This window comes from Sapajus apella, unplaced genomic scaffold (assembly GCF_009761245.1).
Source record: "Sapajus apella isolate SASKATOON/1434 unplaced genomic scaffold, GSC_monkey_1.0 scaffold58, whole genome shotgun sequence".
NCBI lineage: Eukaryota > Metazoa > Chordata > Mammalia > Primates > Cebidae > Sapajus > Sapajus apella.
The window spans coordinates 6,778,983-6,791,055 of NW_022436998.1; the positions used below are offsets into that span (position 1 = coordinate 6,778,983).

The following is a 12,073-nucleotide window of genomic DNA, read 5'->3' on the forward strand; positions in this document are numbered from 1 at the left end:
TTCTTTCTTTCTTTCTTTCTTTCTTTCTTTCTTTCTTTCTTCTTCTTTCTTTCTTTCTTTCTTCCTTTTTCTTTCTTTTTTTCTTTCTTCTTTCTTTTTCTTTCTTTCTCTTTCTTTCTTTTCTTTCTTTCTTCTTTCTTTTCTTTCTTTTTCTTTCTTTCTTTTCTTTTACTCCTTTCTTTTGTAGAACTAGATATTACCCAGTTATGAGCACATTTTTCTCTTCTCTGTGTCTACCTCTGTGGTGGTCTAAGGTAGTAGGAGGGTATCAGGGCTTCCGATTTGCCATTTCCTAGCAGCCAGAAACCATTCTTCCTCCACCCTTTCTCCTCATCACTGGAGGTGAAGACTCTTCTGCTTTTCCCTGGTCCTCATGACGTCAGAGTTTCCGATGTTCTGGAGTCAGAAGTGTGGCAATGGGGTTTCTTTAGCTTCCTGGCAAGGAACATAACATCATGTTCTCAAGCAGACCTTTCTGGAGAAAGAACAGAAAACACAGATAAATATGTTCCCTGCTCTATTTCCCCTTCTGCTACTGTCCATGAGGAACCATGACTGCTCTACATGTTTCCACCGGTGCTGGGACCTTCCTTCATGTTACGTAAAGACTGAGCAGGCCTAAAATGCCCTTTAAAAAATTACTGTGCCTTTTTTATTTGTCTGAAGGAAGAAATTTACTAAGGAATTTATGAAATACAGTACATGAAGAATGAGTCATCAGAAATAAAGGCTTGGGATTAATTGTAGAAATCAAATTAAACCCAATAGGTGTTTATTATCATTCCCCAAGTTTTCTTAACTTGAAAAGAAAGAAAAATATTTTCCTTCCTTTTCTGAGAAGACATTTCATGAATCACAAGGCTTTTTACTGGAATCATTTTGCTCTAAAACCTACAAATCCATGTCAGACATTTTTATGGAACATTTTAAGTGAGGGGAGCTTATAGCACGGACATGGCTAATAAACAGTGAACCAATTCCTCTGAGCCACAGGCACAATTCTACACAGTCTTTCCCTTAGACTGGGAATTGCAGAAGCTCCATTGTATTTTAGAGAAAACAACACTAAAAAGTGGGGGTAATTTGGGGGAAGCTTTGCTTTTAAAGACATCCATAACGGTACAAGTTGTTCAGATATTTCTACATTATTAAAGTAATACCAAGTATTTTTCCAGCTGTGAGATCTATTATACTTAGAGCAGTGCAAAACATTATTAAGTAATACATACAGTTAATCATCAATATACCAGGTGCATCATATTCTACCCACGGACACTTCTTACATTTTAGTGCCTGGACAAGTAAGATGGAAAGTGGACAGAGTGAAACTTTACCACCAAATTCTTGGCTACTTTTAAAGAAAGACGTGTGGGAAGGCTAAAGGATAAAAAAAAATTCCTAATATTCCATGATTTCAGTTTTGAATGCTCCTTAGCTAATATGAATTTAAAAGCTGCAATGTTACATTAAATTTTTACTTCCATTTTGGGGGCTTGTTTCTTTTACCTTTGCAGAGATTCTCAGCCTTCACTGTGCATCAGAATCACCAGGGAAATTTAAATAGCGCTAATGCTCCCCTCCTGTTCCTACAGATTCTTATTTAATTGGTCAATAGTGGGTCCTGGACCATATTTTTTAAAGTGCCCTAATATTACTTAGCCAAGGTTGAGAATCACTGAGGTGAAATATTGTCCTGCTTCTTATATGATCTATTACCTTCTAAGCATCAACCCCTTCCCCAGCCTCACTTTCCAGCCAAGTTGGATGAATCAGTGTGTCAACCAACAAATGACTTTTATCCATGTTCTGGGTGCCTGACCTCATGGAAGCCTAACTTCCAGAAGGTTGCAGTCTAATTAAGAAGACTACAATTAACCCACCAGCTCATTTAAGGCCAATGAGCTGCTTGAGGTTCTGTATATTTCCTGCTACAGGTAGGAAATATGAAAGAGATTTCTTGGAGATGAACCGTGAGATGGGCCTTGAAGAATGGATAGCACAATTTAAAAGGTGTAAGGGTGGCAAGCAGGTAGCCCAAACATAGAAGTGAGGAGATTAACCTTATCAGAGATGGGAGAGCTTGCAGAACAGCAGGGTTTACACACAGTTGGCCCACTAAGGGACACTTTAAAAATTAGGCAAAAGTCATAGATACCTCACTCTCTAGGAAACTGGGCACAGCACATCCAATTTTAATACCAATTAATGTAACTTAAGAAGATAAAACAAGATGATGTGAGAGAGAGAGTGCCTGGGCTGGCGGACTGAGTGGTCAGGGAATGCCTCTCTGAGGAGGTGATACATGGGCTGATACTTGATCTGGCCTAGCAGGAAGCCAGCCATATAGATCACATGCAAGTGCAAAGGACAGAAATGAACATGGAATGCCCCAGAAATCACCACAAAATTATGGCCAAAGAGGAGATTGTTAGGTGAGATTGAAGAGAAAAGTTAGTAAGTGGGACCTATTAATCCTGTGCCTTAGCTTCTCAGGTGGTCCAGAGCACAGCTCTAGGGAATGTTGTTCACAGATTAGCCCATGGGAACTCATGCACCCTGTGGGTAAATACTGCTTCCCTTCAATCTTTTCCTCACCTACTTGCCTGTTTTCCTCTGTGCCTTCACTGAAACCTGGCTTTTCCTGGGCATTATGACACCCTCTCTCATGGTGGTTGCTGATTCAGTCTCTTTCTGGGTCACCATTGTCATTTTTTGACCATGGCTCGATTTCTTACTTGAAATCTTTGCTTAGGACCCTTTCTCTGAGTTCTCATTTCTGTCCACTGTATTCCAGGGCCCACTTCCACCTCCCTGGAGCACAAGTACCCATTTCTTTCTTTCCCCTGGGATCATCCTCAGTGACCTCAACATCCATAAGCCTCATTTTCCCTTCTTGACCTGTGTTTCTACTCCAAATCAGACACTCAACAAGCCCACCCTTGACTTCTCATCCCCAGACAGAGTTTATCTGTAATATCTCTCATTATAACTTCTTGACTGGTTACTTTCCTAATAGACCAGATTTATAAACTCTGCTCTGATCCTTCTCTGTGTTTCTATTTGCTTGTCTCTCTCTTTATGCAAGTTCATTTGTCTTTACCTGGCTGACATATGATGCCCATTCAGTCTGAATTTCATGGTAAACCACTCTCCTCTCATTTCCTTTGCCTGACAGACGTGTTTGCTAATCCTTGCTCTTGGGCTCTTTACTTTCTACACTCTTCCCTCACCTAGGTTTGCTGAAGAAAATCACAAACTTGCACTGTAGGCTCAGTCAACGGCATCTTCTTACTGTGTTTCTACAACCTGGTTTTCAAAGCCATTTAATATTTTTATTCATTTCATGTAGGTAAATTATGACTATTCAAAATCTTCCCCACCATGCTCAAAAGCCTCATCTACCCTTGCCTCAGTCACATCTCCTGCCATTAATCCATTCATCTGTTTAAATGACAATGCTATTTATTTAATTATTGTGTTAGTCTGTTCTCATGCTGCTAATAAAGATATACCCAAGGCTTATCAAGGAAGAAGTTTAATTGACTCACAGTTCCACATGGCTGAGGAGGCCTCATAATCATGGCAAAAAGCAAATGAGCAAAGTCAATCATGAAAGCTAGCAAGAGAGAGCTTGTATAAGGGAATTTCCCTTTAAAAAACTATCAAATCTGGTGACTTATTCACTATCATGAGAACAGCACAGGAAAGACGCACCCCCATGATTCAATTGCCTCGAACAACATGTGGGAATTAAGGGAGCTACAATTCAAGATGAGATTCAGGTGGAGACACAGCCAAAGCATATCAATTATCTAGCTATACCTACTTATGACAAATATATAGTAGTATAATGAACAAAGATCAAACCTCCGACTTTCTGGCAAAAATTTCAGTCTAAAGTTCTTTCCATCCACATAACTCTCATTTCTCCCTTGCTTTGGCCTCAGAGCCAGAATTTTCCTTCTGTGTAGGAGACTAATGCTTCCATTTTAATGCTCTCCATCCTATCATCTCTTCACTCTCTTTGAGCGATTATTTACCCTCTCATAACTGTTGCTGTCCATCTTCCTTGGCTCCTTATGCTTTATTAATTATAAGAGTAGCTAACATTAATTGAGGGTTTGTTGTGACTCAGATCTGAGCAAAGTGCTTCATCTACAGAGTTACATTTAATTATTTCTGAAATTTAATAAAGAAGGCATGATTATCAAAAGCAGAAGGAAGCTTAGCACAAAGAGTTTAGGTAGGTTGTGCACATAACACAGCTGCTAAGTTGCGGAGATGAGATTGGAACACAGAGAGTTTGCTTCCAGAGCCTGGATTTGTAACCACTTCACCTACAAACGTGCAGAAAGTTGCCTGGACACTGCTACTGTCTCTTCAAAGTCTCTAGCTTTCACTAACAGCTTGTTCACTGCCAGACTGACCACAATTCCTCTCCAATTGCATCTTCTAATTCTTCATAGGCAATGTACTCAGGTCTCTGTATTATATTCTTCCTTCAGCCCCATCACTCTGTGAAAATTGGCCTCTGCATGGCTGCTAATGGTCAAATCCCATGATCTTTCTGTCTCCCTTCTTGAAACTTTCTCTCCTTTGCCTTTGGGTCTTATCTTTTTCTGGTTTCTCCTGTGGCCTCTCTGATGACACTTCTTATCTCTTGGTGGATATTGCTGATTCTGGGTCAGGTTGGAGAAGGAGCCTGGATATATAACCAAGCACCAGCAAGCCAATGCCACAAGCGGACAGATCAATATCTCAAGAGTATAGACTGTAGCTTAATTTTAGATGCAAATCTCAAATGCAAAATCTTGTAGCTAGAAGACATTATGAAGGCTGATTATCAAGACTGAAGTAATTGGAGATGGAATGTATGCATTCTGCAGTCATTCCCCTTGATTTGACTCTTGGCCCTGTCATTGGTGAACTATGTGACTTTGGCCAATGAAGACAATTTCCCTTAGTTTTATCTGTGCAAAATCGGTATATTAATATGACTTTATAGGATTGCTGTGAGGATTAAAGTAGAATAATTGAGCTACTCAATAACTGTTAGCTCATCTTATAATTTGTTTCTTCTCTTAATCACTAAATACACATTGAAGGCCTACCCTGTGTCAATCACTAGGTTAGATACTGGGGATCCAATGATGAATCAGTACAGACATGATGTAGCCTCCTGTAACTACAGTGCCCTTATATAGTTTACAGTCTAGCTGAGGAGATGGCTGTTAATAACACATATATCTCACCAGGCATGGTGGCTCATGCCTGTAATCCCAGCACTTTGAGAGGCCAAGGTGGGTGGATCATGATGTTAAGGAGTTCGAGATCAGCCTGACCAACATGGTGAAACCTGTCTCTACTAAAAATACAAAAATTTAGCTGGGCATGGTGGCTCATGCCTGTAATCCCAACTACTCAGGAAGCTGAGGCAGGAGAATCACATGAACCTGGGAGACAAAGGTTGCAGTGACTGGAGACCGCTCCACTGCACTCCAGCCTGGGCAGCAGAGACCCTGTCTCAAAAAACAAACAAATAAACAACAACAAAAAAAACCCCACATACCTTTATTTAGGTCAAGGGTGTGGATAAGAGAGTGGTAGGAGATGAAGTTGGAAAAACGGCATATGGGAAATGTGAGATTAAAAGAATTGTGTGCAATAGTCTTAGTGAGAATGATGAAGATCTGAAGTAGCACTTTAGCAGTGAGGATGGACAGAAGGCTTCTGAGACTCTTAGGGGATAGTTATTATAATAATTTCCCAGGTGTGTTTCTTCTACACCCAGGGTGCCCCCAAATTCCAGAAGCTTCAGGGGTCAAAAGGAATTTATGATAGCTTTTCCAGCAACCCAAACGGACACACAGCCCCTTCTCTTTTTCCTTCCTGGCTTGTCAACCAGCCCTTTCTACTGTTCTTGTCTGCTGTCAGTGCTTTTCTTACGCTGAGCTGCCCCCTGGTGGAAAACGAAAGTTCGTAACAGCATAGAGTCTTCTCAGCTGTTAGTGCGACTCTCACATTAAATTACAGCCATGTACCACATGACGTCACAGTCAGCGATGAACAGCATATACAGCAGTGGTCCTATGAGATTATAATGGAGCTGTCCTATGCAGGTGTGCCATTTTACCTTTTACACTATATTTTTACTGTATAATTTTATATGTTCACCTGTGTTTAGATGCACAAATACTTACAATTATATTACACCTGCCTACAGTATTCTGTACAGTAACATGCCATACAGGTTTTAAGCCTAGGAGCCACAGGCTATGCCATATTAGTAACAGGCTCTACAACTAGGTTTGTGTAAGTACACTCTGTGATGTTCACACAGTGACAAAATCACCTAACAACACATTTCTCAGAACGTATCCCTGTTGTGAAGTGAAGGATGACTGTACTTGTACACTTCAACCGAGAAGGAAGACACTTAGCTTCCTGGTAACTCTGTGTCTTGGACCTAAGAAGCCTAAGAAAGACTAAAGATAAGACAGGGTTAGTATTTTAAGTAATATTGCTCAAACGGGGTTGAGAACGTCCTCAAAAGCACTGAGTGACTCTTGCAAAACAACTCCCTATCTTTTCCTCTTCCTCTTTTTGGTTAACTCTCAGTGTAGATTTTGAGAAGCCCAAGCAGAGAGCTTCTGGAGGCAAAGGCAGGTCTATGTTACCAGGCAGGTAACACAGTGGAGTGAAATGAGCCAGTGTAATGTGATGGGGAATAGTGGGTACTGTGCAGAATTGGAGTCACTGCCACTAAGCACCAGTTATTTGGTATTCTACAGGAATATAGGCCCAGTTTTATCAAAACTTGCCCTTTTTAAAAAAATTTGAGACAGTTTCGCTCTTTCACCCAGCCTGAGGTGAAGTGGCACAATCTTGACTTCCTGCAAGCTCCACCCCCATCCCCAGGTTCAAACAATTCTCCTGCCTCAGCCTCCTGAGCAGCTGGGATTATAGGCACTGCCCACCACACTTGGCTAATTTTATTTATTTATTTATTTATTTATTTATTTATTTATTTATTTATTTGGGACAGGGTTTTGCCATGTTGGCCAGGATGATCTCGAACCCCTGACTTCAGATGATCCACCCCCTTCAGCCTTGCAAAGTGCAAGATTATAGATGTGAGCCACCAGAACTGGCTAAAACTTTTTATTTTTAAAGAGAAGCTGGAAAGCCAGATTACAGTATGAAATATTCTAGTTTTTTTTAAGTTGTAATGTAAATATTTTTGAAAAGAAAAGAAAAGCTCTAATGCCACTTGTTTTTAAGCACTTCATGGTAGACCATCAATTTTCAAATGCTTGATGAGTAGTGGTCACTGCTAATCACTCTATTATTAACTTTTCACTAGTTTATAGCAAAATCTTTAAAAAGGACAATAAAATGAATTTTTTAATAAAACTAACTAAATCTATCCAAGATAAAGAACTGCTTCCCCCACCCGCTGGTGATTATACCCTTACATATTTTATTAAAATATTCTTCATTTATCTTTGTATTTATTAAAATATCTTTTATGAAATAATAGTATTGTTTTTAATACATTTAATTGGCAAAATTAAGAGTTGTTGACTTTACATTGTCTTGCTGCATTTAGTTTTGGTTTACTTATTTTTGAAATCCAAATGACTGGGCACTGCTGCTAGGACAATGGCAAGTCACTGAAGGTTTTAAAGCACTATTATGTTGACATAACCCTGGACTCCAGCAGTGATGTGGAAGATTTGTTGGTTGAGACTAGAGTCCCAGAAGTAATAGAATGTGAAAACCCAAAGAAACTTCTGCTTCTCTCCTTCATTTAATGACTGAGGGCACAGAGATAGAGTAGGGAAGTGAATTGTCCACAGTCACCGGGGGAGATAGTAACAGAGACATGATTACATCCTGTTTTTCTGACACAAGATAAGTGTTTCAACTGCCCCAGCCCTTTCTACATCAGCCACACAGTACACTGAGACACTGAAGTGTCCAACTGATGGAAGGCTTAGCAAAGGGAAGACTTCAGGATAACAGAATAGGTGATTTGTGTAATTGTGCATTTCAAGAGAAACTTAAAGCCCATGTATCATGTTTATTTCATTTTTAAGGTACAGAAGTTTGCCTTTAATTGCTGCTCAGTTAATTTTCTTTAGGATGTTTCTTTCATGAGTAGGCCATTAGGTTTAAGAGTGTATTAGAGTTCACTTATTGTGATATTTGGCTATGTTAGAACTGCAGTTTATTGGCAAATACACCCACTTGACTTTCCCTTTGATCTGTCCCAGTTTCCACAGGTGCTTATGTACCTACCCCTACCCAAAAAACTTTTTCCTTGTTGTTTACTTTGTGTGTGTGTGTCTCTGTCCTGTTTCCCACTTGACAGATACATTTTACACGGACAAGATAGCATATTTTATACTCTATTCTCTGGCACCTGTGACTGGCACACAAGTAGGAGTTTGACTTGATTATTAAAGAATGACAGTAGCAATAATGATAACTTTCATACATTAAGCACCATACATATTCCAGGTATTATTCTAAATGCTTTTTAGAAAACATTATCTAATGAAAATTAGTCTAAATATATTTGGTGTTTGCCTCCCACGTGCCAAGTGCTGTGCTGAATGCTGGGAAATAGCAGTGAATTGATGGATATATCCTTTAGCTGCCTGGAGTTTACAGCCTCATCTTCAGTGCCTTCCTTCTCAGCACCGCCTCAAACCTCTTCTGATCGATGCTAGCCCAAAATACTGATTGTACATAATTAAGAAAAGAGTTACATTTATGTCAGTTGCTGTCAGGGAGAGATACTGAATGTTGGGAGTCAGAAAAGACTTTTAGATAAAGTGAAAATTAAATTATGACATGAAGGGTGAGCTAGGTGTTATTCAGATGAAGGGCAGAGGGTGTGCTCTATGAGGAGGGAGTATTCAGGGCAGATGCCCAGATGGAAGGTACCAAACATGGTTTGGTTCAACCAAATTTTGAAGAACAGAAGTTGAGGAGGGCTGGAGCAGAGGAGGAAAAGTGGACAAGATGAGGCTACCTGAAGTCTTGCTATTAAACTCCCAGGGTACCTTATGAAGCTCTGTATAATGCTTTTTATAAACAGCATCTAATCAATTACAGTTAATCATATAATTTGTTGTTTGGATATTATTTGCCTAAAAACCTGTCTTTTCTGCTATGTTGAACTTGTTTAACACAAGGTGCTATGTAGGTCTTATTTCATCACTAGTGCTGCCCTAAACTTTCCCCCATATACCTGCTTTCTATTTTATCTTTTTTTTAAACTTATTTTATTACATTTTAGGTTTTGGGTTACATGTGAAGGACATGCAAGATTGTTTCATAGGTACACACGTGGCAGCGTGATTTGCTGCCTTCCTCCCCATCACCCCATATTTGGCATTTCTCCCCATGTTATCTCTCCCCAACTCCCCACCCCCCACTGTCCCTCCCCTATTCCCCCCAACAGACCCCAGAGTGTAGTGCTCCCCTCCCTGTGTCCATGTGTTCTCATTGTTCAACACCCGCCTATAAGTGAGAACATGCGGTGTTTGATCTTTTGCTTTTGTGTCAGTTTGCTGAGAATGATGGTTTCCAGGTTCATCCATGTCCCTATAAAGGACCCAAACTCATCGTTTTTGATGGCTGCATAATATTGCATGGTGTATATGTGCCACATTTTCCCTGTCCAGTCTATCATCGATGGACATTTGGGTTGGTTCCAGGTCTTTGCTATTGTAAACAGTGCTGCAATGAACATTCGTGTGCACGTGTCCTTATAGTAGAACTATTTATAATCCTTTGGATATATACTCAGTAATGGGATTGCTGGGTCAAATGGAATTCCTACTTCTAGGTCCTTGAGGAATCGCCACACTGTCTTCCACAATGGTTGAACTAGGGCTGATATCCAGAATTTACAAAGAACTAAAACAGATTTACAAGAAAAAAACAAACAAGCCCATTCAAAAGTGGGTGAAGGATATGAACAGATACTTTACAAAAGAAGACATACATGAGACCAACAAACATATGAAAAAATGCTCATCATCACTGGTCATCAGAGAAATGCAAATCAAAACTACATTGAGATACCATCTCATGCCAGTTAGAATGGCGATCATTAAAAAAATCTAGAAACAACAGATGCTGGAGAGGATGTGGAGAAATATTTTATCTTTAATAAAGAAAATATCTGCTTTTCTGACAGGCCCATCTGCCTGTGAGCACTATACACAGTTTCCTTACTGAGTTGAATTTGTAGTATTTTATTTATTTATTCACCCATTTGTCTATTTAATGGACATAAGTGTGTGCCAAGCAAATTTAGGAAAATGTAGGAGGTTCCTCATGGGCTAATTCTTGTTCTAGACTTAAGGCTAGGCATACCTGACACCAAAAACTCTCATCTAAAAAGCAATATATTACAATTTAAAAACATTTAAATTTCAATGTATTGGGTTATGACCTTTTTTTTTTCCTTTTGGTGGTTTAATTATGCCAGTATTTCAAAACCTGCTTTTGTTTTTCCTGACTCAGCCCATCTGCCAAGCAGCCTATCAGAATGACTTTGGACAAGTGTGGCGGTGGGTGAAGGAAGACAACAGCTACGCCAACGTTCAAGATGGCTTTAATGGAGACACTCCCCTGATCTGTGCTTGCAGGCGAGGCCATGTGAGAATTGTTTCCTTCCTTTTAAGAAGAAATGCTAATGTCAACCTCAAAAACCAGGTGAGGTTATGACACAAGTGGAGAGTGTAATTGTTCATGGTAATTCCTTTCTCCTTGAATCACTAGAAGTGGTGCATGTCATTTTAAAAATTGCTTGTAGTTCCTAATACCAACAATTACCTTAGCCTTAATTTAGAGAGACTGACACATACCAAGGACATTTGATTAGGCTAAACAGCAAAATAAAACATAGTTCAACCAGCAGTCGTAATTTGTGATTAATTGTGTCTTTGTACTTCTGAGGAGGAAGAGAATGGTTCACTCATTTGGCTCGATAGAACTTTTATTTTTCCTTCTTCCTCTCTTCATCCTCCTCTTTCTCCCTCGCCCATCTTCCTCATCACTTTACAGAAACAATGGGAAGAATTTCCTGGAAAGAAATGCTGTTTCATTAGATCTGTCCTGATCTCCAGAAGATTGTATAGTGTACTTGTAGAACGAAAGAATACTACTGAGAAATTTACCAAGGCCAAATAAGCTCATGAACCAGAAGTTACTTGAAATCACACAGAAAGGTGTGAATAATATATTTAAAGATGCAATAGTAGCTACTTTGAAGTCTTCAGGACCAAGGAAGAGAAGAATATGTGTGTATTGCTGTGAAAATCCTTGTGGAGCCCTTTCTGAACATCTAGCATTTGCATCGTAGTGAGGGCAATGTTTAAATTACACTGTATAAATATTAAAAGTCACTTTTTGCAATCATTATGACTGTCCTGTACCCATTCATATGCATTCAAAGCGAGAAACCACTGGAATTCCCCCATTGCCCCTTCTAAGTCATTTGAAGACTAGCTCATTTGGAGTCACAATGTATTATCAGAAAATTGATCACTACTGGACTTTCTTGTTTGTGCTTACTACTTTTCGTTTTGCTGGGATTAAAAGCAAGTCATGCCCATGCTGAATCTAACAGATATGCAACATTGTAGAGTATAATAGGATCTTAGTAGATCACTGCTGAGAAACCAGGTATGTAGAGTTGTGGTGAGTGATAGTGCCAGAAGACAGAAGACAGATGTCTGTGGGTTCCTGTGGTTTTTTAAGAGATGAGCTCATTAGGAAACTGAGGGAGGAGACGTTAGACAGACCATGAGCAAGGCTGAGGAGATACTTTATCTCTGCTTTGCAGATGAGGATGGCCTCAGCCAGCCTGCTGGGATTTTCTGGTATCATATGAACCATGAAAAAGACGTTCGTGGATACATTAGGTTAATAGATTTTATCAGAAGTTTTTGGTTTGCATTTTCCACTTTAAAAATGTTTCTAATGTATTAACATTTAATATTTTTTTCTCCAAATATTAATCTCCAAAGTTAATAATTTGAACTGGTGATTT

The 12,073-nt window shown here is 39.4% G+C and overlaps 1 protein-coding gene across 1 annotated transcript in view; it reads left to right on the forward strand.

Moving 5' to 3' along the window:
* ANKRD22 (ankyrin repeat domain 22) overlaps positions 1-12,073 on the forward strand; it is a 32,359-nt gene that overhangs the window by 10,641 nt on the left and 9,645 nt on the right. The window contains exon 2 of the mRNA XM_032245598.1: positions 10,543-10,734. Within this exon, the coding sequence (XP_032101489.1) occupies positions 10,543-10,734 (192 nt within the window). The remainder of the gene's footprint in view (positions 1-10,542; positions 10,735-12,073) is intronic.